The sequence below is a fragment of the Crocuta crocuta genome, unplaced genomic scaffold (genome assembly GCF_008692635.1).
Source record: "Crocuta crocuta isolate KB4526 unplaced genomic scaffold, BGI_CrCroc_1.0 scaffold606, whole genome shotgun sequence".
NCBI classification, from domain to species: Eukaryota; Metazoa; Chordata; class Mammalia; order Carnivora; family Hyaenidae; genus Crocuta; species Crocuta crocuta.
In genome coordinates, this window is record NW_027531508.1 from 129,458 (window position 1) to 156,861 (window position 27,404).

Genomic DNA, 27,404 nt, shown 5'->3' on the forward strand with positions numbered 1-27,404 from the left:
AGCATAGAGCCCGACATGGGGCTTGAACTCCCGAACTGCGAGATCATGATCTGAGCCAAAGTCGGATGATTAATTGACTGAGCCACCCTGACTGAGCCACCCATATGCCCCATGGTTTGTCTTTTCTTGACCTTGATGTACCTGACCATCTCTTAAGTCTTCTGAAGAATTGAACGGAAGCTTTCTTTTTTAATACAAATGGATGTGTTTCATGCTTATATTTTGGATATGGTAAATAGTAGCTATACATGAAACCTACTGTATATTATGTGTGATGATTTTGATTGGAATATAGACTGATCCAGTGCACTTACTTTTGCAACCTCAGCCCTTAATTAAGAATATAATAAGAATCTTGGTGTGGGCCAACATAATTAATGATACGAGCTAAGATGTATATCATACTTCTTATCTGATATTGCTATACTTTAGAGTTTAACTCTTACAAGGTTGTTGTAAATTGACCAAAAATACCATGAGAAAGTGATTAATACTCTTACAAGGTTGTTGTAAATTGACCAAAAATACCATGAGAAAGTGATTAATACTCTTACAAGGTTGTTGTAAATTGACCAAAAATACCATGAGAAAGTGATTAATCCAAAGACCAATAATAATCAGTACTTAGAAATTGCTGTAAAATAGGAGGTATTTAGTATGGAAAGCCATTTTCCCGAGTTTATTAGACTAAAAACAGCATGAGCATTAATAACAATCAGGTGTCAAAAGGAGAACTAAATATTTGTCAGTGCTTATAATTAAATAAAATGAGAATTCAGATTCCCTTAAGTAAGGTCTCTATTATTGGACCACTTTGTTTTGGAAACTCATACACCAGATTAGCAAATAAATATAAAATGATTATTTTAATGCAGTAGTTGTGTTTAATACCAGTTACTGGTCTGTTCCCAGTTCATGTTTGGTAATACAGCCCTGGGAGAAGAAAGAATTGGTCTAAGTTATATGTGAGGTTTTGAAGAATAGGTAGTCTGTTCTGCACATTTAGGAACTCCTCTTTCCCTCTTACTAGAGTTTAGATTGGAAGTCCATGAGGATTTTTTTTTTGAAGGAAGATTACCATGGATTCTTGGGGTAGGAGGCAGGGAATCAATAGCATTAAAGTAATATTCTGCAACCTTAAAGATTTGCAGTTGATAGAGAATAATTTAATGTGCCCTATAAAACCCTCAATTTTGGAGTTCCTCTGGCTTTTTATTTTTAGCTGTGGCTTTTAGTTAGCAAGAGGAGGTGAAAAGTATAGTTTTCTCCTGGTCTTTGCCTTAAATTACTGAAATTTACAAGGCTGAACAATTTCTCAGTTGAGAATCTTGGGAGACCATTATTCTGTCATTGGGGGATGGTGTTCCTTGCTCCTTGTTTAGACCTCTATTTCTAGAGAATTGAAAAGAATGATGTGTTAATTACCTCAGGATTTTAACCAAATCGTAATTGGTCTGATATTGCCAAATGGACCTAGGGACAGTTTTGCAGTGCTTTGAAAACTTAGACTAGAAACAAAATAGCTGCTTCAGGGGCATGGAAGAATGCGTCCAGCCCACCCTCTAGTGGTTCATTCCATCAACCATCTCCCAATTTGCATGTTCACCCTGCAATAAATTGGCCAGTCTTAAGGCATGGTTTTGCTTTCTACTCTTCTTGTTTTCAAAGACTTCCTGCAGGCCCAGGGATCTCCTTTGTCCCAGAGCCTGCCCACTCTCCTGGTTTTGAGGCAGGTTTTCACAGCAGGCTATTTGGGTAAGCGATGAGCAGCAGGAAGAGTTTTAAGTAAAACTCGTTTCTTTGTACTTCTGTCCCTACTTACCCTCTGTTCTACCTTGGAAATGTAATTTGTGGTATGTTACTGACTTTTTAGGGATTTTGACCTTGATAATCTGTTTATATTAATTCAAGGGCTTCTGGTATAATGAAAGTGATTTTTATCTTTTTGTGGGTTTGCCTCCCCCCATCCCTGAATATAAAGCACTAAATGTGCCTTTCTGCCTTCTTTCTAGTATTAAATGTTCATTTAGGTCTGAATTAACTTCTTCTCACCTTCCAGAAGGGATAGGATATACTTTCCTTCTCTTCTCTTCTCTTCTCTTCTCTTCTCTTCTCCTCTCCTCTCCTCTNCCCTCTCCCCTCCTCTCTCCCCTCCCCTCTCCTCTCTTCTCTTCTCTTCCTCTTTCAGATAAGATGGGTTTCTGATTAGTTCCAGTCTAGAATTAGTGTAACATGCCAAATGGATCTCATTTTAGAATGTTTCAAAAGTATGTAACGGTCATATTGGGATGTGTAGTAACACCGAAATGATGCTTTTTTGCTTTATTTTTGATATGCTTATTCCTTTGGAAAATTCAGACAATTAGGTCTGAAATGGAAGATCTTGAGTTCAGATAAACATAACTTGCCAAAAGCAGTTAAATTAATTCACCCCACTCTGTGCCATATCTACAGTGAAGGTGGCAAGCATTTTGTACTAGGGATCTTGTTTCTGTTTTCCCCTCTCCTGTGCCAGTACTCTGGTCTTCTTGAACTTCTCTACCACTGTGGTAGAAAAGCTCTGCACCCTTCAGCGTGTTTGACCTTCGAGCTATGATGTTGTTTTACCTGAGAGCCAGCCCTTGCAGAAACCAGGCAAAGGAATAAAGCTGGTGTTGGGAGAAATGCAGAGAACATACTTCATTTAAAGGGCAGCATGTTGGCTAATAGGTCTGTGGGAATGGGACCTTTTTGCCAATATTTCTCCTTTTAAGAGAAGCTAGGAATTTGTGTGTGAATATATTACTCACATGCACGCACGCATGTGCACGCACATTGCCAAATGGGTAGTTTTAAATGTTGGACAGTACTAATTAAAAAAAAAAGACATTGGATAAACCAAATTACATGTTTGCAGACTAAATCTGCCCTCTGGCCTCCAGTTTTGGCCTGCCCTGGAGATCTCGAACATTCACTGACTTGCATACAGTGTTCCCCTCTATCTCTTGGCTTTCCTCCAGGAGGCAGTGCAAGATCTTATGTGGTTACTCATGACTTTTTTTTTTTTTATTCCTTTCAAGTGGGATTTTGTAACCCCTTTTCCATTGTGGTCTTTGAGCTTTCTTTTTGGTTTTATAATCTGTGGGCATTAGATTTGAATGCATAATAATTGAATCAGGAAGACTTTTGATTCCCTCTGTCTTTATTTGGTCCAGCTTTACTTCCTGCTGGTTAGAGGCATTGTTGAATACTGTTCACCATGCATTAGGTATGTGATGAGCTTTATACACAAAGGATGTAAACAATGGTTAGCTGGCTGCTGCTGTTTCTGTTGGCTTTGTTGAGTAGGTCTTGATTAATGTGTAGGCAGCCTTGACAGATAAGAGGCTTCATTTGTTTGCATTTTGGTCAGTTCTTAATATAGGAAGCCAACTGTCTTTATTAGCAACTCAAGATGTAGGTCATTTTCAGTTTAGGACAAGAAGTTACTTTGGCTACATACCACTGTGTCTTGGCCAGTGAAGCATAGCAATCGTTCTTTCTTGATCTGATGGTAGTGAAATTTGTTCTAATGAGTATTCTTATGCAGTGGAAGTTTTCTCCATTCTTTACTACTTCTGCATCTACCTCAATTCCCTTCCTGCTTGCTTTCTGTGTTCTTGAAATAGAGAATGAAAAACAGTATCCTGGTTCCTCAACTCTGTTCCAAGGCCTGCAGTTCCCAGGTGTTTGTACGAATCCTGGGCATTAGCCCAACCTAAGATAGTTTTAAAGCATGTTTGGGTGGGGCTATGGGTATAGTAAAATCGTATTTCAAACCATTCTACTGCAACCAGAGATTGGCAATCAGTTAAGTTAATGAACCCTTTAAAATATGTGTAAGAGTGTACTTTTGTAGATCTCTGCCTTTTATTTTCCTTTGGAAAAAGAGTAAAAATAAATTGGGATTCATGGCCTCAAAAATGGCTTGAGGATTCCTCTCACCTTTTTTTTTTTTCAAGTTCATCTGAGATTAAAGTAGTAAATGATGGTAAAAATTTTCTTTCATTTAGGCTGATCTGAAAAGAGGTTGTAGACCCAACAGCTCTGGACTAGTGTATTGCCTGTTACATAGTAGGTACTTTCTGAAAGTCTTGTTAATAGTAAAATACTGTGTATTTACTGCCAAGTAATTTACACGTAAAGGCTACTGAGCTGGGAAAGTTAAAGAAATTTGTTCTTTACATGGGAAAACATTATAACAAGAAATGGATATGAAGAAGCTCTTAGCAGTCCTAAATTAGAAAAACTTTGTAATTTCAGATTTTCATTTTGAGGCAGAAATCCAGTTTAATGTTTAAATGAGAAAGCCATGCACAATTTCCTATTATTCTCTAGCATTTTAAACACTGGTAAGCAAAACAGTTCATTTTTCTCAAATATGTGTCTAAGTTCAGATGTTTAAGTTAGAGGTGGTAGTTTCCATGGCAATGCCTTTGCCCTTGTATCTTTTTCTTAGATAGCACAGTGTTTAGCATAGGTCATCCAGAGAGATTATTATTCCTGGCTGTGGATCCTTAAAGACCTGCAAACTTTTGACTCCTCTGGGCGCAGGTGGGTTTTAGAGAAGCTCAATGAGGGGTAGAATGTGAGTAGGCTTTGTGTACCTTGTTCTGGCATCTAGCACAGTGTGCCTGTCCTATCCTATAAATCAGGGATGTTGCTTTTCTGGCCCTGGGTGGTGGCTTTTGGTCTCCTCCTCCTCTTGATGTTATTCTGTATACTAGAGCTTGGCTACACTGGGGGGAGAAGTATTAACTTCCGGTATGGTCTTGGTTTTTCACAATGGTGGTGAGGTTTGCTTATTTTGAACTGTGATGTGACAGTATCTGTCTTTCCCTCTCTCACTCCTCCCTGAGGCTTAGGTTGTTTTAACAAAGGCTTGTACCTAGGAATTAAAAAAAAAAAAATGTAGGTTCAACTTGAAGCTTTAGCTTATAAGCATGAGTAGGTATACCTGGAAAGGGATATGTTTGATAGTGGTGGGCCACGAGTCATGGCCTGCTCGAAGTCTACCTTCCCCTTTACTAACAGCCTGAGGTGCCTTTGTCTTCTCAAGATATATAGCATTACATTGATTGGAAGGTTTCCTGCTTGGCAGGGAATGTAAAGCCACATGAAAAATCCCATGTTTTTTTTTTTTAAATTTTATTACCATCTTTAATGGCACTTGATGACACTGATGCTCTGTCTCTTTATAGATCTGTTTACATTTATTGCTGAGCAGGTAAAGGTGAGGCTATATGGGCTGATAGGTGCACACAGGACTGTTTGACCCAACTCCATGGTTTATAGAAGGCTTCCTGGAGACTTTGTGCCCCCTTTTTGTGTACTGAGGTTGTTTCCATGATTAGGAGAGGAAAGGTAGTGAGTCTGGGAAGCAGCCTGGGCATGGGAGGGACTGCTGGCAGTTTGCTATAGCCGCCCACGCACATGCACGCGTGTGTGTGTGTGTGTGTGTGTGTGTGTGTGTGTGTGTGAGAGAGAGAGAGAGAGAGGGAGGGAGGGAGAGAGACAGAGACATGGAGTGGTGGGCGTGCTGTGCAGAGCTAGGGGGAAGCCAGGTCAGGTTGGGTGTCTCACTGCAGAGCTGAGATGTTGCTTTGTTGGCAGCGGGGAGTCACCGAAGGCCTGGAACAAAGAAATAGTTACGGGATGCTGACCGCTTTAGGTAGACCACGGTAGTTGTGGATTGGAGGATGGACTGGAGAAGGGGCAAGCCTGGAAGCCAAGACATCAGTTAGGAGTCTTCAGATGGAGTCTCAGCACTGCTCTCAAATCCTGGTTTCTCTTCTTACTAGCTGTGTGGACTCCTGAAGTTTGGAAATCCTCATTCGTAAATTAAACATAATGTATATAGCTCATAGTGCACAAGAGGATTAAATGGGATTTCGTTAGTAATATAGCTAGCTTGAGGCCTTGTCTGGAATAAGGAATCAATAAGTGCTTTCTTTTCCTTTCCTGCTGTTTCCTACCTTCTACTGGTAGAAGGATTCACTAAATTCTACTGTAGGAGGCAGTCAGATAATGTGAACCTCCTTCCTGTAGCAAAAGATATAACTAAATCCTGTGAAGAGTTTAGAAGGATGCCTTACTTAACTTTATTATTAGTTTTTAAATTAAACATTGCCCTAAAATCAAAGTTAGGGCCGACATAGAAAAAAGAATGTTCAAATTCAGGTCATTTTGAAAATCATGGTGGGAGAAAGATGGTAGGAAGACTAAACAGTTGTGAGTGGATATGTATGGATCATTTCCTTGACCTGTGGGTTATAGAAACTATGGCACCATATGACACATCTCAGTGTGTGCATTATCAATCTAGATTCGAGAGTACATTCATGGCCGAGGCTTCTGCACGCCCATTCTCTCTTGTGTTGTAAATAATAAATCTGAATAAAAGTGGAAGATGCTTGTGTCATCCTTAGAGTTCTTAGCCAAAGAACAGTGAGGTAGCAGTTTCTAATTTTAAATATTAAAATTCCAAGAGACTGAGCAGCTGAGCATAAGACTGAGTTGGGGAGGATGGAAGGCATGTGCATTCGTGTGTGTGTGTGTGTGTGTGTGTAAGGTAAATTAAAATAGATCAGGCTCTAATTCTTATGTGAAACACAAGTTATTGGGACTCTATGTAAATGTAGTCTTCAGAGGTCTGGGGTTAAAAATTGCAGCATGTCAAGTAAAAATTCTCCTCCTTAGTCACCATTTATGACTGTGCTAAATGTAGTTTAACAGAACATCTGATTCTGAGGCCTTGCACAGTAGCGGACAGTCATGATTGGGCAAAGTCTGCATATTGACTTTCTGTCCACAGTATTCTCTTTTCATGTGAAGAAGCTCCCAACAAAACTGTGTACCCTTGTTCGCCATTTAGACATGGGGGAAAAAACGCCTAAGCTTTAACCAAAGAGATAGGCAAATTCTCTGTGGTAATATTTTCAAAGAGGTATTTTCCTTTGTCTAACAATAACGATAATAGCTCTTGGTATTCACTTGGCACCTTAGAATTCATCAGACTAAACAATATGTGTATAATTAAAACTTTTAAAAAAAAAACAGACCCCTTTACGCCAACCCCCTTACTAGAGTGTAAAAAATTTTAAAGGCTAGATGTCTTTGTGGTTTGAGTCTTAAGAATTTTTCTATGTTAAAATGTACCCTGTGAGTTCATATGTACCCCCTTTCAATACTTCAACCCATAGGAGATCAATATTGCTTCTCATTAACTCTTGGAAATACATATGTACATACATATAGGTTCTGTATGCATGTATATGCTCACACAGTTGCCTCATTGTTCATTTATGCAATGAGGAGACTTGCACCAATGTACTTTCAGAAATCCTTAAGCATTTATTTAAAATGTGTGTTACTTGGGGCGCTTAGGTGGCTTAGTCGGTTAAGCATCTGTCTTTGGTTTAGGTCATAATCTTGCATCGGGGAGTTTAAGCTTCATGAGTCTGAAGCCTGCTTTGGATTCTGTGTCTCCCTCGCTCTCTGCCCCTCCCCCACTCGCAGTCAGTCTCTGTCTCTCTTTCAAAAATAAACATTAAAAAACTTTTTTAAAAGTGTGCATTACTTCAGTGAGTCCTTGCAAAGGGAAATCTGACCAAAGTTGAAGTGACAGCCATTGGTAGGGAAGGTAAGCACTTGAACTCCTTTCCTTTTTGGAGAGGTATCTGAGATTTGGGATTGGGTGTATTCGCCCATTATGGATATCCTACACAGAGTGGATGTGAGGTTAAAAAAAGGCCTTAGCTGATCTTTACTGTATAGTATTAACTTTCTCTTCTTAGGCAGGAGATTAACCAGGAATTTCCTTGTGATATTCTCCCTCAGGCCACCCCCACTCCTAGTTGGAATCACTAGGAATAAACAGAACACATGAACTAAATGTCTGTTTTTACCTTAGTTGCCTCCTACTTCCCCATATCCCCTCTTGAAATGTAATAAATAACTAGGCTTAATTACCATAAGAAGCCACAGATCTACCTACGTGGTGGTGTTTTGTTTTTTGTTTTTTCCTCTTTAAGCTGGGATGTAGCTTTTAAAGAAAGCTGTCTTTCAGGGAGGAGGGGGAAGAGGTGGACCAAAGGAAATAAAGTATCTTTCTTGGTGTGAATCTGGTTTTTTAAGATGCTTCAACTTTCCATACTAAATAATTCATAGTCATGTTTCTAAATCAAAAGTATGTATCTCTTGGGAATGTCAGTACTTTAAATATCAGCTGAAAAATACATTTTATAGGCGAATACCAGTGAGATGATCTCCATTTCAGAGAGGAAGGAAGCTGCCCTTTGTATTGATCAAGGTTTATGCTCCCACCATCCTATGTCCTGCAGCTGGCAGGGTGAGAGACCTTGTTCTACTCTGCACAGTGCAGAAATGAGTTACAAGATTTCTAATCTGAGGGTAGCCGCTCTTTATTTTCAGTCGCTCTGAAGTCCAACAGAAATGTTTGTAGCCTCCCAACGTTATTAAGGAAATATACCTCGTTTTGTTGACATTTTACATGCCTTTATTTTGATATAAGCCAGTAAGGATTAAATACTAACTACAGTTTTTGGCTTTCTGTCATAAGTCTTGCTAAATGGCAGTGAAGAGTAAAATGTTAACCTTAGTGGCCAGATGGAGTATTGTGGCCCTTTATAACACTTGTGAGTTAAAAATATTTGTGACTATAAACCTTCCTTGTCTTATATTCCCTTTAAGACTAGGCATAATTTCTCTTTTGGAGTTTGAATATGACTGTATTTTAGTGTCTGTATCCTGCAGAGGAGCTATATTTTTTCACCTACCTAATGAAAACCCTCAACTACTGGGATTAATTTGAAGATTTCCAATCAGCCTTTCACAATTTGTTACTACCCTGAGGGGGTTCCCTTTAGCTGTGACTTTAGTGGAAGAATGTGAAGTTAATCCAATTTCTATGTTGATTATTATGTTAACTGTCTTAATTTAGCAATTCAAATTTATCTGCCTATACCAAACAAGAACTCTGCTACAAAACTGAGAGTAGTTGATTTTATTCTTATTATGCTCATATCTCTTTTTAGGTTCTATAGGCAAATAATGGCATGGAAATTAATTAGGCCCACTGAGGTTAGGATGAAAGAATGAGGTTGGAATGATTCATCACTGGAAGGTAGTGTATTCCAGCCTATAACCAGGATTGAGTTAACCCCTAGCTTCATTTGCACTGTTGTGGAGGTGAATAAATGGCTCTTTTGAAGAATATGGATTGAAAAGCTTACTTCCATTGTACAAAGCGTAACTTATTCTCATTACCTTCATCTGTTTTGTTTTCAAAGTTTTGGGAGGAATGTTGAGATATTTTCTTAGTTTGAATTCTGACAACTTTAAGGGGGCTCTCAAGGGTTATGAATTAATTCCTGGTATACTGTACTCTGTTCAATAGTTGTATCTTTTAAGTTACTCTGATTTTTAAAAATTTTACATTTGCTGTTGGCAAAAACCAAAACTTAGTAAACTTTAAAGACCTTATTGGCTTTATTCAGTGTTTCCTGAATTGGGCAGTATCCCATCTAGCAGACAGAGAGGAGCTCTGAAGAACTGGATAAAATGGGAGACTTTATAGACCGAAGGGGACAGGAATAGGGAAGGAGTGGATTCCCTCATATTTCTCTGGGGGACAGAAAGGGTTGATTAGGTGGATTACCTCACTAGTGCTGACCAGGAAATTTCAGATTCACTAGTTTAAGGTTACATTCCTGGGAGAGGTAGACATTGTAATTAGGTTAAGTCTTGCTTTCCTGACATGAGGCTTAGCACAAGTGACGCTATTTTGGACCTGTTTTTTTCTCTTTTAACAATGTTCCCCCTTCCCGTTTGATTATACTCTCATATAATCAGCAGAAAAGTGTAATACAAATTCAAGGCGGGGTGACTGGGTGGGTCACTCAGTTGAGCATCCCAACTCTTGATTTAAGCTCAGGTCACAACCCTACACTTGGGGGATTGAGCCCTGAGTTGGGTTTGAAGCTGAGTGTGGAGCCTCCTTGAGATATTCTCAATGATTACCACCATTCTCAGCTACTGATCTGAAGTTCTTCAAGTTTTTGTTGATCCTCTGTGTGGTATTCATGGACCATGATGATTTTTGCTTAATCTCTGTCATTTTAATGGTCCTGTCTTATGGAGATCATTCATTTGGGTGCTTAGCAGCTATGGACATGCATTTATAGCTTTTCAGACAATATAGAATGCTAGGGAGACTACTATGATTATTGTAAGCAGAATAATTCCCATGTTAGAGTGTACTTTGAGACCATGTTCTCCAAGACCGAAAGCAATCAAAGTCAAGTAAGTCAAAGAAGAGGTTCGTTCACCTTTCTTAAGTCAAGGGGCTCATATAATCATCCTCTGTCACTGAGTTTCATCTTCCCAGGAAGTGTTAATTCAAGGTTAGTAGGTGGTTTTGGCCACAGCACACATATCTCCTTGCTGAGCTAAAAGATCATATAAGGGCTATCTTATTATCAAGAACAACTTTGACCAGAGAGTCTAAGGAGTTTTGCTGGGCACTTGTTGTTTTAGCATCAGGTTCTGCACTGCTTTTAAGAGTTAAGGAGAAGGTCCTTCTGACCATAGGCCCATTTAGATCTATTTCTAGCCAGAGGAGCATTGATCTGCCAGAGGAAGCTAATTTCGAATCATGAATGCCTCTTGGTAATTTCCATTTGAGTCTGTGGCTTAGGACAGATAAAGTAACAACCGTGGAGGCCTGTAAAATTTTAGAATCTATAGACCACATAGGTGGTTTTATTCTGGTTAGCCTTGCCTTAATGGTGGCCCTTTCTTTATGCAGAGCTGGGCCTCAGGGTTCTGGGAAATAGCTTTGCTGGGGGAGAGGGCGTGTCTCTAGAACCATGGATAGATTGGAGTTTTTGAGGATCATTCCAGCAGTCTGAAAGGTTACCCCCCCCAGCAGTGGCCTGAGAAATATAGATGATGGTATTATCTTTCCAGCCCCAATGCCAGGGTAAATAAAAGAGAAGACGAAAGGGTTTCATGTTTAGTTAAAGTATGAAGTCTTGATTCTGTCTTGGGAGGAAGTAGTCTACATTGATGTCAGCTACTTTTCTTCCTCGGCAATTTGATTTGAAGGTCTCCAGTGTTTGTACAGGACAACAGATGTCAGGTAAAGCCTTCTTTAGCTGTGAAATACGTGCCTGAGGTTTTAGTCCCTGATGTTTGGCTGTGTAGTGAGGAGGACCTAGTATACATTCTTTCTAAGGAGATTTTAGGGATGGTCTTTGGTTTTAGTGATTCCAAATCAGAGAGGAGGTGGCAATTTGAAACCTTGGTTTGGAGAGTGATAGCCAAATATTTGAGGAAACTAGAAGAATTTAGGATCTAGTCTGTTCTACACGTTTATAGCCTCAAAGACAATAATGGAATTAGAATTTAATATCAACAAGGGTGTAAACAATTTTTCTCCCTGTAGTTACCCCTATCACTCATCTTCCCCTGCCAGAGATTATCATAGTAAAACTCATTATTTGTATTAAACTTGGACTGATGTAAGTGGAGCATGAAGAGTGGTTGACCATACGAGCTCTTTTTAAGACTGCTTTGCTGGAACTTTTCATAACCAGTCTTCTATTAGATTCTGGAAAACCTGGAGACCAGGAAGCTGGTCTAAGGACTCTCTCCTCACATTTTATGTGTAATACCATTCCACTCAATGCTTTGGTAATTTGGTTAGTGTTTCCGGTCGTGTCTGGGTGCAAGAACATAATCTTACTGAATTCATGTAAATATCTATATTGCCATGAAAAGGATAGTGTAGAGTTTGTGAATTTTGGAGAGATCAGTTAGGGAGAAAAAAATAAATGTTTTCTATTTGTTTACAAAGGTGTGTTTTTACTGAATTGTTACAGAAAGTTTAAGAAAATAAGATTTTCCTTAAATTTACAAAATAAAAATAAGTAACCAACAATATTTTGAGATGAAAAATCATAAAAAGTAGAGTTCATCTTCCATTAATACTTGTTCTGCTTGAATCCAGTTTTCCCATTAGTTCAGGTGATTTTGCCCAGTTCAGTTTTATGATTTCAAGTTAACAGAAACTTGTACTTGTCAAAGTGCTTTCCATGAATCTCCTTGAAGATGAAGCACTTTTACAGGAATCCTTTTTGCAGAAGTATCAGAGTCAAACAGTAATAACTCTGCAAATGACAAATAGGCTTAAAAATGATTTCCTGTTTAAAAGATCTGAGGAGTGTTCCATCATAAAGGAATTGACAAGGAAATTTGGTTATTTTTGTGATATACAACATTTGAGATAATACCTGGAATTATTTAATATTTATTTTAGCATGGAGAGGGAGAGGTGCAGGGGGGAGGGGGACAGAGAGAGAGAGAATATCTTAAGTAGGCTTCATTCTTAGTGCAGAGCCCAGTGTGTTCTTGTTCCCACAACCCTGGGATCCTGACCTGAGTCTAAATCAAGAGTAAGATGCTCAACTGACTGAGCCACCCAGGTGCCCCAATAATAACTGGAATTATGACTCATAACATTATACTAGGATATGTCAGATTTCTTGCAGCTTCGTATGATTTCTGGAGTCCTTCTAACATCATATGTCTATACAAATACAACATAAAAAGGCTTAGTATTCTTTACAATGCTTCCGATGTAATTTTATCACATAAGTCTAATTAGTTTACTATCTCCCTTTGTATAGGGACAGAAGCCATATCTTTTGAGATGTTTGAAGGATCCTCTGAAAAATCCCAAGTTAGAGGTCAAAGTGACTTTCATTCAGAATTTAATTTTCTGAAGTTTATTAAAAATATAAAAAAAAATTTTAAAACACTTGGTCAAGTAGAATCATAGGTCACTTTGGAACAATACTTAACCATTTAACCATAGTGGTGATTAAGATTTTGAGTGCAAATACAGAAAGTTAAATAATTGTAAAAAAAAACCTTAGCTCTCTTTTAATAAGGAAGACTGAGTTTTCTGAAATGATCAAAGACCTGATAACAACATTGAAATATAGGAATTTATTTTGGCAAGACATGCAATTTTTGTTTTTCAGGCAGTATACCTAAAAGGTAAAGAAAAACAAAAAAGTTTCTTACTGGGAGCAGACCAGTAAGTAGTCGAAGAAAAATTTGTCATTTTAGCAGGTGAAGGAAAATTAAGTTTTAGTTTTACATAAATACGCTACTGGTTTCAAAGCTTAATTTTATAACCTTTATAATAAACTCATTTAAGTTTAACCAACTGATCCAAATAAGATAAGATTCTTCTTTTTTCTTCCCAACTTTCTATTTAATCTGTCTTTTATTTTACCTTTTTCCATTTTGAAATAACCAGTTTTACTTTGGGACAAATTTGTTTCATTTTCCCTTCACAGAAACCCGTTTTCAAACCCCATGCCTTTTCTAACTAAGCAAACAAACAAAATCCATATTTTGCTTTCCTTGAATACATGGTGGTTCCCCTTATTATTGCTGATTTAATTACATATTAGAATTCTTAATGCTTAAAAACCTTAATTACTAGTAAAAGTACACATTCTGTGGGTTGGCAAATTTGTAAATACTTTTTATAATTTTTGGAAACATGTTTCTCATAGTAAATGTCTCAGCATGGCACAAAACGTGTTTACTAATAGAAATATCTCTAGTTCCTCTGTAAAGGAAGCCAAAAGTGGATAAGCCTATTTTTAGTAATTAATGTTCTTGTGTTTTATCATATTTGCAAATGATTTTGATATTAATGACTACTCATCATTTAATTTAGTTTAGCAAAACTAAGATTTCAGGTTACCAAGAAGTTTTGGGGAGACTTAAAAATTTGCCTAAAAATGTTTATCTTGCTTACATCTGTTTACTTGTTCTCAATTATGTTTAGATTACTTACGAAAATTTCATCATACCAAGTTATTTTTCTTCTGACAGGTTTTAGAACAGAGAGACTAATCCAGGTAGAATAAAAGTTGTATGTCTCCATTTATACAGTGCTGTTAACTCTAAAGATAGGTTTATTTTAATGAAATCTACAAATTAGCTTTAATACTGAATATTTTCATCTTTCTCTGGAGGATTGAAGGGGTCTCTTTGGTGGATTACCTCACTAGTGCTGACCAGACGATTCCATGTTTACTGGTTTAAAGTTACATTCCTGGGAGAGGTTGAAACTGCATTGAATTAGGAATCAAGTCTTGTTTTGCTGACATGGGGCATAGCATAAGTGACTCCCATTTTTTAATTCCTTATTTTAACAGAATTTAATCACTGAATTCTTCTGCAATGATTCCATATATAAAATGAATAACTTTTTTTATTTAAAAATATTTTTTAACTTTTATTTATTTTTGAGAGACAGAGACAGAGCATGAAATGGGGGAGGAGCAGAGAGGGAGGCACAGAATCCAAAGCAGGCTCCAGGCTCTGAGCTGTCAGCGCACAGCCCGAAGAGGAGCTTGAACCCACAACCATGAGATCATGACCTGAGCTGAAGTCGGATGCTTAACCGACCGAGCCACCCAGGTGCCCCAAAAATGAGTAACTCTTGATTTAATATTGGTAAACTCAGTTTTCATGTGTTGGATGTCCTTACGGAGACTCCCTCTCCCCCTCCCCCTGCCCTTTCTATAGAAAGCCCTTCTGTTGCTTAATCATCTTGAATATTTAGTGCCCAGATCTTAATAAAATACGCTGGTGGTTGGTGAGCCTGTGAGTATTACCTTGGTTGGAGTCACTGCTATTCTTTTTTTTTTATTTATGTTTTATTTATTTTGAGAGAGGGCATGTGTGAGTGGGGGAGGGGCAGATAGCGAGGGAGACCGAGAATCCCAAGCAGGTTCCATGCTGCCAGCATAGAGTCAGACACAGAGCTCTTTTCCACAAACCATGATCTCAGCTGAAATCAAGAGTTGGATGCTTAATTGACTGAGTGCCCTGAGTCACTGTCATTTTATACCCAGGTTTAATTAATTGTAGTTGTTTCTCGATAGGTCTTCCTGCTTCTAAAGTTGCTGAGTCCTTCCAGACAATCATGTGATTCATTTTTATAAGAGCCACATGCTATTGTTCTGTTCAAAATCTTATGGTGGCCTCTGACGGGGTTCAGGACACACTTCCTGAAAATGTGGAACTTTGGCATATTGAGTAAGTGGCAGGAGTTTGAGAACACAGAAGCAGAAAGGCCACCCTGCCCACCTCCTCCTTTCCCCCTGAAATAGGTCATAAAACTCTTCTGCGAAAGGTACCCTCACGGTACTGGGAGGAAGGAAGAAAATCTAAGTACTAGAGACTGGGAATTTGGGGCTGAGAAATTAGTAGAGACACCCCTTGTTAAACTAACCCTTGTCTTCCTAGTCACTTCTTCATTACTTAATACCTGTAGTCTCAACTGCTTTGCCTTGTCAGTTCTTGACAAATGTACTCTTTGTCTAAAAGATATAAAAGCTTCCTGCTCCAGTCATTTCTTTCAGTCTTTATTTTCTTGTGAAGGCTCCCACGTCCATGTAAAAGTTCAATAAAATTTTTCTCCTGTTACTCAGTTTTTGCTAGTCTAATTTTCACACCCAGCCAGGGGACCCTAAGAGGGTCAAAGAAACCTTTCTTTTTTCCTACACCTCTAATGCCTTCTAAGGTCTGGCCGTACTACCTATTGGATTCCTGTCCCTCTCACTACATCTAGCTTCACCTTGGCTGGTCACTGCCTGGAATGCTTCTCTGGACATCCCCATGGGGATTTACTTGTTTACTATTACATTTCTAACAACCATAAACTTGGTTCTTAAAACAATGCAAATTTATTATCTTCTGGTCCTGAAGGTCAGAGTCCCCCAGAGTGGATCTCACTGGGCTATGAGTAAGGTGTTGGCAGCGCTGCATTTCTTTTGGAGTCTCCAGGAAGAATATGTTTTCTTGCCTCTTTCAGCTTTTGGAGGCTGCCCATACTCTTAAGCTGGTGGCTGTCTCCCATCTTTAAAGGCATTTGAGTCTTTCTCCTGCTTCATTACTCTGACACTGACTCTCCAGCCTTCCTCTTCCATTTATACCAACACTTCTGCTTATACTGGTTCTGCCTGGGTAGTCTAGGATAATCTCCCCAACTCAGAGTCATTTGATTAGCAGTCTTAATTCTATCTGCAACTTAAATCCCCCTTGTCATGTAAACATTCACAGATTTTAGGGTTTAAGATGTGGACATCCAAGGTGGGCCATGATCCTGTCCAGAACAGTGTCTAATTTGTATCTCCTCCAGATCTTGTTCAGAGTTCTTCACCTTCTCAAGGATGGCTACTGTTTAATGCTGGAACCTACTCCCTCTTCATTCTCAACCCCTACTTGGCTCTTTTTTTTCCCCCCTTAATTCCATAGCCCCCTTCCTTTTAGCTGTTACTCTATTATCTTTTTATATATTCATTTTCAGTCTACTGCACACACCTCCTATTGCAGATGTATACTCCAGGATTCATCTTCATTACTGTATCTCAAGTACAGAGGACAGTCCTCAGGCCGTGGGACTTGTGTATGAATGTTTGAATGAATGAGTGAATGAATAAACAATGTCTGAAGCTTAAGCAAATCTTTTCTCACAAGAGCTTTACTTTTCTGTTGTCCAGCATGGATACCTGAAATGGACATAGAATGAAGGGAAGGACTTGGGACTCCTAAATTCATTAGCTTTACTTTCTAACCTCAACGGCTTTAAGCCTGCCAGCTCTAGAGCTACAAAACGTCAGAAAGAGAGGCATTGGAGAGACTCTGTTGTCTGTAGGAGCCATAAAGGGCCAAGAGACAGAGAAATGTTGGTGTTCACTGCCAAAGAACATTCTCCCTGTGACTCCTGCAGCTGTTCAGTATATTGTCTCTGGCAGCTCTTGGACCGTTGTTAGCCCCAAGGCCAAAAATCTGAGCTTCACAAGGCTGAGGAATCCATGAAGTCTGTGAGACAGCCAACAGGTAGGGGGTGGGGTGGGGAATTGACAGAGATTCTAAGATTGAGGAAATCACATGAAGTTTAAAACCACAAAACTTTATTATTTTAGGAACAACAAAGGAAAGTAAAGTGGTTTAAGGGAAACAAACTAATGGTTCATTCCTGTAGTTGACACACCAGCCCTGGATTTTAGTGCTTGGTTGAGTTCTTCCCTTGGTTTAATTCAGTAAAGCAGGAATATATCCTGAAAGTGTCATTTTAGTGGTAAAGATAAAAAAAATTATGTGGGGATAGTATCTGCTAAGGATATGGCCCTATCAGTTCCTTACCCGGCTCTCATTTGCTTACCGAGCTCTCATTCCTCCACTGACTATTTCAAGTGCTTTAGCTCCCTGCCTGGAGTTCCCCAAAGGAAAATGTTTTGGAGTCAGGGTTTCTGTCTTTATTTTTGTCGTTTCTTTTTTTAAACTTTAAAGACCAGCGCCTTCTTTTCACCTTGTAACTTGGTCTTCAGAGAGGTTTGTGGTCCGAGAAAAGGCTTTGCACTACCCTGATTCTCCCCTGGTTCTATGCTACTGGAGATACTGAGAGCCTGCTAGTTTGCAAATAAATGTCCAAACCAAAGTCACTTTATCCAAGCTGGATCTTTCAAGGTGTGAGAGAAATGCTTGCCCTTGACCTTGGCCATGATTCTTTAGAGATGATGCCTTTTATAGTTGTTAAACTTTTCTAGTCTGTCTCAATTTAAAACCATTTGAGATCCATAACTTAGTTATGATGCTTTTTAAAGCTCCTTTGTGTTAATAAGATCTGTTTATTTTTCTCATATTTACCTCTGCTTCTGCTGCTTTCCTCAAGTTAGGCCCAGATTCCAGATGCCATGTCTCCCTAACCCTGTTGGCCAGTATCACATTTATACCATGTTTTTTTGTTTTGGCTTCCAGCTTTTTTGTAGTTGGCAGTTTGGCATGAGTACACAAGTGATCAAGGTAGTTTCTCCTTTTATGTCATTTAATAAGAATTTGGATTTTAGTGGGTGAGGGGTGGCTGATGGAATGCACCAAAAATTGAAAATATGCTTTCATAATTATTTCTGGTTTGAAATACTTGAGGTGGGATAGGAAAAAAAGCTACTAAGTTTGCATGCATTTAGGGAGGTCATTGCCCTTTCATGCTCAGCTTTTTTAAAAAAAGAACTGTTTTTATCTTTAGATATATTTTCAAATGCTTATAACCAGGGATGTTGATGTGTGGGTGGGCATGGCTGGGGGCCTTCCAGACAGATTGAAATGCATGAGCAAAGCCAGAGAATGTATAGCTTTGCATGTATGTACTGCAACTGTTTGAGGGTCAAGGACTGGTTTAGATATTTAGGTGCTTGAATACGTCAGCTCATAAAAGAAGTTGTAGAAGGTCCCAGATGCTTATACGGTTTATACCACAAGTAGTTTGTACTTAATTTGATAGGCAGCAGGGAGCTATTGAGGGTTTAGGAAAATCATTAGGGAGTAGTAGCGCTAGTGTGGATTAGGGTGATGAGGGACCTTTGGGAAGGTTGTAATTCAGTAGTTCAGATGAAATATGAGGGTGCAGAGGTGGACTGTATCCGTGACAGTGGAGGAGTCTAGGCAGATGGACCGGCCTCCCCTCTCCCCCCTCAGGGGATATGCAGTGGCAGTGGTATTTCAGTGGTCCTGCTAGGACTTTAACCTGTAGAGGTCTAGTTTCCAAATCAGGTGGGATCTAGGTCTGGGAAACCGTTTTTTTTTCCCTTGCGGACATTGTACTTAATGAGAATTCTCAGAATATATTTAGGATGTTTTTGATTAAGTCTTTTTTTTTTTTTTTTGTGGCTGTCTTCAAGAAGTTGAAAATAAGAAAGGAACTGATGAACCCTAGTTTTCAGAACTTTGTATTAGGAAGTTTGGAAAATAGGGAATTTTTCTTTTCTCTCACATGATCAGAAAACTGTTGGGCCCCGATAAGAGAAATCGAGCAATAGCATTGGTTTCCTAAAATAGTTTCTTAAAAGTAGTAAAAAATTAAAAATAGTAAGAAATTTAGAAACTGAAGTACACAGAAGGTCATTTAAGTAAAGGGAAAAAAAACAATTTAAAAAGTATTTATAGAGTTTTGGAAATAAATTGTGTGAATGTGAAGACATAGAGGTCGTCCNAAACTAACACCTCATCGTTATTTCTTGGGGCCCAGGGAGTTTAGAATATTCTAGATTGATCTATGCTAAAGTGCCTTTTCATAAATTACTACATGGAGAATAACAGGCAAAAATTTAATTGGCACAATTGATGTCTAAATTAAGATGTGAACATATATTGAAACATTTTTTAAGCTTTAAAATGAATGGTTCTGTGTTCCTGGAATGTGGCCTCCCCTCCACCCCCCACCTTTCCAAAGAGTTTCAGAGGCAATAGAATCTATAAATAGTGCAGGCCGGTTGTCTCTGGTAGATTGAGTAGAGCAGAATCGCCTGTCCTTAAGTGAAGGGGAAGTAGCTTTACATTTTTAGTAACTGAATTGTTGGCCAGCATAAAGGTAAGGGCCATGTGAGCAACTTATTTATAACTTCCCATAAAGGTATGTGTCTGCCTCAAGCAGAGAAACTGTCTAGGGTGCTTGAAATGTAAAAGTGCGGTAGAATCATTTTCCATACGCAGCCTTCCTAGCTAGTTGGTGCAATGAAGGGATTGTTCACATCCCTGGGGCTTTCAGAAAGAAGGGTATCAATACATTAGCTTATTAGCGTCGCCTCCTATGGAATAGAAGGAACTGAGGCCATTAAATGTGAATCTGTGGTTTTATGTAGTGAAGAATGTTGAGATCTTTAATTCCCAGGGGTATTCAGGATATAAATTGAAACGTGGTTGAACCTCTCGGGTGTGGCCCTACCTCTTTTACCATGTGGTCTAACCACAATTAGGTTCTTGTCAAAATATTTCATGGGTATAAAAAGCACTTTATTTTTTCACAGATTAGTTCCACTGTAAGTAGGTTTTTTTTCTTTTAAATAAAAAACATAGAATCCAGCTGAATTCTCTGTTAACAGTGGGAGAAGGGAAGAAGTGTAAAACATTTTCATGGCATCCTATAAAGTGTATGTTAAACCTTTTTGTGTGCCAGAAAATGGAATCCATTGTTACATGTTAATTAATGTCATCATTTGCATCAAGAGTAAATCACTTTACACCCAGGTGTAACTCTGTGGATGAGATTTTTATAATCATAGATACCAAGTAAAAGATGTTTTTGGCCCTCCTTTGTTACTCATTGTCTGTTTTCAGAGACTTGAGGTTTTCTGAATATTCTGTTGGCCATTTAAAGGATCTGCATATATGGCTAAAATGTAAACTTTGGCTTTTGTGCCAATATTGTGACTCTGTTTAGTATTTGGGCAAGTTGTAATAAGTGGTAAATGGCTCATTAACTATATTGGAGGCCTCATAGCAGCACTAATTTCAAATCGTGCTGTGTTTACAATTTACATATTAAAAAATGTTCACTTGATTTCGTTCAGGGACAAAGCTGACATCCTGTATAAACATTACTCCAAACAATCCTATTTATTGGTCCAATTATTTCAATTGAAAGATGCTGGTTTACTGCCTTTTAGTATATGTGAACAATTCTCAGTGAAACTGTTAGAGATCAGTTGGACTATAGTGGCAGAATAACCTCACAGGGTTTCAATTCACTTTTAATTTTAAGTCCCAGTATTAAGGATCATTTATAGTATAATGTAACAGTGTGGGCAAATATAGCTTCCCTTGATGCCTCTCTGATATTTTGGGGGGAAAAAGCGCTTTTATTCAAAGCATTCACTTATGAATTGCATGACTGCCTTTTCTCACTATAAGTTTCATTCACATTTCCTTCCTTCTCCCACATCCTTGAGAGATAGGACAGCATGCAGTGTTTTGCTTCATTTTATTTAAAAAATTTTTTGAGATGTGGTTTAAGGTAGTTCTTCAGGATAGATGTCAAGGTAACTAGTTAATACTGTTTGAAAATCAGGCTCTTAATTAAAAATGCTTAATTTGTGCAAGAAAACTACGTGTAAAAATGAATTTGGAAAGATTAGATTGGAATTGCCTCAAATTCAATTAAGCCACACTGCATGGACGTGCTGGGAATATCAATACAATCACTGTAAATTTTGTACAAACTGATTTGTTGCATTATCTTGCTCATCTAACATACGGTACTTTTTGTGTCCATATTGCAGACGGCAACTCCAAACTAACATGGCAGTCAGACTGTGTGATGTGGCTTCTCTGCTTAGAAGTGGTTCGTGGGCAGCAGAGCCTTGGACTGGGGTCTGTGGGATTTTTCTTAAATTCTGTAGGCTACTTTTTTTTAGCATGTTGCAGGAGTGCTGAGGCCATACCAAACACTTGAACTTTTCATTTGGCATACTAATTATTCTTACATTTAACCTATTGCGGTATGGCCATCATTAGGATTTAAAGCACATTGCAATTTTAACCACAGTGGTATATGTAGCATCAGAACCATGCTTTTGTATGTAACTTTTTATAATCGAAATTAGGATTTAGTGCAGACTCAAAGAGTGACAAGCTTTTTTAAAAAAAACAAAAAAACAAAAAAACAAAAAAGTTTTGGTATGGTCTGAATACTAAGTTACCGTAATTCTTTACATTCTGTTTACTATGTATTTTTTTGGTTACTAAATTTTGAAGTTATTTACAATTCCTGATGCTCAAAAAAAAATTGTTGAAATTGTAAATCTGGCTGAAAATTATTTGCCCAGTAACTGTTGAAAGAGTTTGCATTCTGTGAACAGTTGTGTTGAGCCTATCAATGGAATATGCATTATTTGTAAAATATAGCACATTAGTATCATTTTATTCTGAGCAGATGGTCCTATAGCTGAGAGATGCTGTAATTTTCAGCGCACACAGCCTACTGCAGCTGTTCACTTGAATGTTGGCTTAGGAGCTCATTCTTGCCACCTGAACATGGAAATAAATGTGCAATTAAGTGAGGAGTGTTTGTTGTCCTTGCTAAATCCTGCTAATTTCAGTCAATGAACACTTTATATTTCAAATGTCATCCCAGTGAGTTAAGTCCAAATCTCATATTTGGGGTTCACATAGTTTCTACACATACCCTAACTTTTGAATAGCGATTTGTTTTAATTGGCTTTGGCCACTCTGATCTTGCAACTCTTTGTTTTTATAAATGTTGGGCAAAGGTTAATTCCACAAGAGTTTTGCTGTGGAAAGTGACCCACAGTGAATATTCTGCAGACTGGAACAGTTGGAAATTTGAAAACTCCTTTCTCAGTTTCAGATAAATATAATATAATTGACAAATTATAATAAAATGCATATCTTGATTTTTTTTTTTTTTACAGATTTCCAGAGATTTATTTTTCCCTTATTCCTTTAAGTATTCCCTGAGAACACTTAACCAAGAGAGATAGCATTCAGCTTGTAGAAAAACCCATTTCTTTGAAAAGGAAATGAAGTCATAGAGGGTTATAGGTTATTTGATATTTCATAGGTGGTCTGGATTTTGTCTCCTATTTTTGTTATCATGATAGTACTGATTCTTGTCCAGTCTAATTAACACTTGTCCAGTGTTAATCTGGTCAGTTGACCAGTCTCCATCTATCCTAAGCTGCCTCTTTTATAAACATCTCTTGGCAGTAGAGATTTCTTCCTTTATGCTTATCCACTGTTGTGCCCTTTTATTTTTCTTAGACAGTATGCTTTTTTAAAAAAAACAAAATGTTTTTTTTCTCTTGTAATACTCTTTCCCTCTACTTTGCTTTTTAAAAATTTTGCCTCAAATTCTTTGCCTTTTATATGTTAAAGAAGTTCCCTAAAACTAACATTCCATCAATTCAGAATTGTCAGTTTTGAGAAGTTGTTCTTTGTGGAGATGAGACATGCACTGGATGAAATGTGAAGGATTAATTCTTTTAGTGATGCTTTGATTTTTGGATTCCTCCCCAATCTTGGCTGTCCAAAGTAGATAGCTATTGGAAGATGGTTTTAGAAAATTTGGGGCTGTGGTTTGTGACTCTTTTGCTCAAAGAGCATAGCATTGATTTTTAGGAAACTAGATCCAGATTTGCTTATTGACTAGATTTTTAGGTTGGCCTAAACAGTTTGAGGCCATTTCCCCCAAATCTGCTATTTATCCTGCATTTGGAGTTTTATAGATACCTTATTACCTGCATTTTAACAGGCTTATGTGCTCAAATGAAAAGTCCTTGGGCTGGTCTGTTTGTAAAAGTTGAAATACTTATATTGTTGTTTTGGTGGACTGGGTAGGTTTTTGGGTTTTTTTTCCCTTTCAAAGTCAGAATTGAGGCAGAATGCCATACTGCATTATTTGGGGATTCTATTTTGATGCGTAGATCAGTTGTCTTGTTGGTGATCTTTAGCTGCCAGGGTTGACAAGAATGGCTTGTTAAGTTCTACAAGGTACACTACGTATGCCTAGCTTCCTTTCCAAGTTATCCTACAAATCCTTTTCATGCCCTAACACTTAACATCTGATATTTTTCTTAGTTCTTGCCAACAGAAGAAGTATAAGATATTGTCAATCAAAAACATTTTCAATATGTAACCAAAACAGTACATGTTGACAAATTTATATTTTTTAAAGTACTCTTATTCCTTGATTTTAAGTTAATGGATGTCTGTCAGTATTAGAATATTGAAACTCTTAGGCTTAACTGAAAATCTCTTCAGAGTTAGGAAGACCAATTCTTGGTTTGTTTTTCTGGTAGCATGTTAAGAACTTCTGTTTCATAGTATGTATTATAGTCAGGGTTTAATTCTGTGCCCTTTGGTACTACGTTTCCTCGAGTCTGTGGACACTGCAGGTGAGTAAGGGTATATGAGTAGACCCAGAGTGCCGTTCTAGAGAATGTTTAACATTTAAATTGTGCTTTTATGTGCATGTATGGTATATGTATGTGAAAGTATAATTGTGAACTTAAATTGACTAGCTTAATATATGAAGTAGAAATTAGTGTAGGTGTTGCACTTTTTGTTGAAGCTTTGTTGTAATTTCAGCAGAACGACTTGTATTTAGTGACACATATTTACATTCTTGGTTGGAATCTCTAATAGTTTGTGAAATATGAATTCTGACATTTCTTATTTTCTCTGTTTTTAGCAGGTAATTGCTGCCATGGAAACACAACTGTCTAATGGGCCAACTTGCAATAACACAGCCAATGGTCCAACCACCATAAACAACAACTGCTCATCACCGGTTGACTCTGGGAACACAGAGGACAGCAAGACCAACTTAATAGTCAACTACCTTCCTCAGAACATGACACAGGAGGAACTAAAGAGTCTCTTTGGGAGCATTGGTGAGATAGAGTCCTGTAAGCTTGTAAGAGACAAAATAACAGGTATGCAGTTTTGTATAGGTTACTCACCTTTAAAGGATTGCATTTCAAGGTGTGAGAAAATAATGGATTTCCTCCTAGTAGATCATTCAGTGATGCAGTTTTACAGTCTAGTACCTTCTCTGTTACTGGTTACATCAGGAGCATGAAACTTAGGTTTTAGAGTTTTGTTTTTCTTTTAAAGCATAAAATCCTTTTTATGGGCAGTTTATGTTATAACTATAGACTTTTATATACCCTGAGCTATATAATAACATCTTTGAAAACTGTTTTTAAAAATGTGTGTATGGGACAGAAAGTGTCATGTTGACCTTTAGTTTTAGTTCCCTAAGCTTATGTGATTGAGCATTTTAATAATGAGTTATAAGAAGAATACTCTCGAAGAAGGAAGAAACCTCTTAAAATGTCTTTTTCCTTAAGTCTGTATAGTCCTGCTTATAATATATATGACAGAGTAAATGGGTGGTGTTCACGTTGTCAGTGTATAAATATTTGTACTGATATAATTTGAGTGTAGCAGGATTTAATGTTTTGTTCCTTGATGAGTAAAGGAGAAAGTGGCATAAGAGTGCTCCTCTTCTCCTGAAGATAAAAATGAGAGGATGAGTAATTTGGCCTTTGATACTACATTTTGAATATTAGGTGGTGGAAAATATCCTTAGTATTTTGTAAGATTTGACTAAATTCTTAGAAGAAGCCAAAGCCTAAATGAGGAACATGTTCTTGTTCTTGGGATACAAGGGTTCCTGTTTCCCTCAGGAGTTGTTTTCAGACATGGAGAATATGTGAGGTGTACAAAGGCTAAATTTCTCATGCTAATGTTAAAATTGAGTGGTGAATATAAAATTGTTTTACATGACTTATAACTCCTACTGCAAAACTAAATATTTGAAATGGGTAAAGAATACCTATAGACTGTGTCAAGAGTTGGACTGGGACTCTGAATTTTAGTCCTGTGACTGTGGACAAGTCCACTCTTGGCCTCAGGTCTCCCTTGGTAAAATGAGGGAGAGCGCAGAGAAAGGGGTCTCACTAGGAAATTTCTGAGATCATTTTATACTTTGCCTGAATTAGTACCTTTAGGTGTTCTTTTATCAAGACAGCAGCTTACCGTCTCCAGGGTGAATGAGTAAGTTCTTACACTATCACGTCTGCCTGGCCTCACAGTCATATTTTCTTGAGCTACAAATTGAGGCTCACAGAGAGAACTTATTTAAATCAAGTAAAAACTAAGTAAAACCTGGTTGTCATCAATCCATACTGAGTATTTATATTTTAACTAATTATGTTAGATGTTCACCATGACACCATTGGGAAGATTTGTTTGTTGTTTTTGAATGCTGATAATGAAATGGATAATACTTTTCCATTTCTTTTTCTAAAATCTGTGTGAACTGCATACATGAAATTTATAAAGAAACGGTTTTTGAAAAGTTGGAAAAAGTAGAAAATAACTCTTATATTTGTCTGTCCTGACCATGAATTCTATTAATATGTTCTTAGCAAAACAGCATCTTTGTACATGAATTTTGCAACCTCTTTGACATAAATGACTATGTAATAAATGGTATAAAGGCCATGACATCAATGATGTGATTTCTGGTTTGACACCTTAATAGCTATTCCTACTATTAAAAAAACCCAAAAAACGAAAAACAAAACTTGAACCAGGTACATCTTTTGTTATGATACTGAGAGTAGATGAAAATATGAAGCAAATCATACGTCCTTTGTATTAGGCATCTTCCACAGAAAACATTTCACCGATTTTTATCTCTCATCTCTGGTCAGCCTTGAATTGCGTTATTCTTTCAGAAGTCTTTTATTAGATGTGTTTTATGGTGCAGCTGGATTAGTTGGAATTCTGTGTCTTTAGACCCTTTGCCTCCCTGTCTTTAGTGTGATAAGCAGTGCTAAAAGAGCTGTAGTTCATGGTGTTTTGAAGTACATGGTTAGGTGTTGGCAAAGTGCATTAGTATTTCCTGTCCATTTCCTTTACCCCCCATCCACACCCTGTTGTCTTTTCAGTAAGAAGGGGCCAATTAAGTTTTCCACCATGGTAAAATTTCTGTTTAAAATCTCTAGTAACCAAACAGAGTACCTAGGAAAATCCATAGTGAACAGGAGGGTCAAAAGATGTTTTCTAAACTTCACTTCATAAGACACAGCCATACTTGTTCTTTAAAATGAATATACCATTGACAAGTTTGAGAAATGTTGCCCTTCATAGATTCCTATTTAAAAGCCAAACTGCAGATCATTGGCATATTACAAACCATATATTAAAATCCTACAGTAAAGAAATTAGTTTTGGCCTTATTTGACCACAGAACTTATTTTAGGGGATATTGCCCCAATACTAGATTTCCATTCAGCATATAAAGGCTTTCATTTAACTGATTACCAGTCTGAAACTTCTCTGTAACCTGTTTATATCAGCACAGTACGAGCATGTGTCAAAGATGAACATCCATGGTAATGAACTATATAATGGATTAAAAAGTCGAGTAGGCAAGTAGAATATAAAGGACCTCCTCTAGTAACTGTGTTTTGACTTAGCCCACTGACCTCTTCTTGTTAGTATGGGTTAAAACAGTGTTCAGAAGGCTCTGACTCATTTAGCTGCAATCATAAATTATCTCAGATCTATTTTTTATATCTATTGTTTTTAATTCTGACTTTCGTAGTAAATATTTGTATAGAACAAAATAGTCCAGTAAATGGTGGATTTCTAAAACTGGATTTTGAATGGTTGTACTTTACAGAGTGGGCCTGTCTTCCTAAGAAGGTGCTGTTAATATATCTAGAAAAATTGAAAGAATGTGTGAGGATTTGAACTTTGCCCTGTGGTGTTCAGCATCAGCCAATTTTTGCAGTTTCTCAGTACACATTTTTAGGGTTAAATTTGAGTTCCTTGGTCTAATTATCCAATTTATCCTACCTCCCTGAGAGCTCCTGGGCCAGCTCTTTGTATTCCGATTTTGTAAGAAGTGGGCATTAATTGTTTGGGTTGTAAGAAAACTATGAGATCACTGTTGGGAAAGA

At 37.7% G+C, this 27,404-nt stretch overlaps 1 protein-coding gene across 2 annotated transcripts in view; it reads left to right on the top strand.

Moving 5' to 3' along the window:
* Positions 1-21,207: 21,207 nt before the first annotated feature.
* ELAVL2 (ELAV like RNA binding protein 2) overlaps positions 21,208-27,404 on the top strand; it is a 68,991-nt gene continuing 62,794 nt past the window's right edge. For both annotated transcript variants that reach the window (XM_077772334.1, XM_077772335.1), the window contains exons 1-2: positions 21,208-21,279; positions 24,119-24,362. In XM_077772334.1, coding sequence (XP_077628460.1) covers positions 21,208-21,279; positions 24,119-24,362 — 316 coding nt within the window. The remainder of the gene's footprint in view (positions 21,280-24,118; positions 24,363-27,404) is intronic.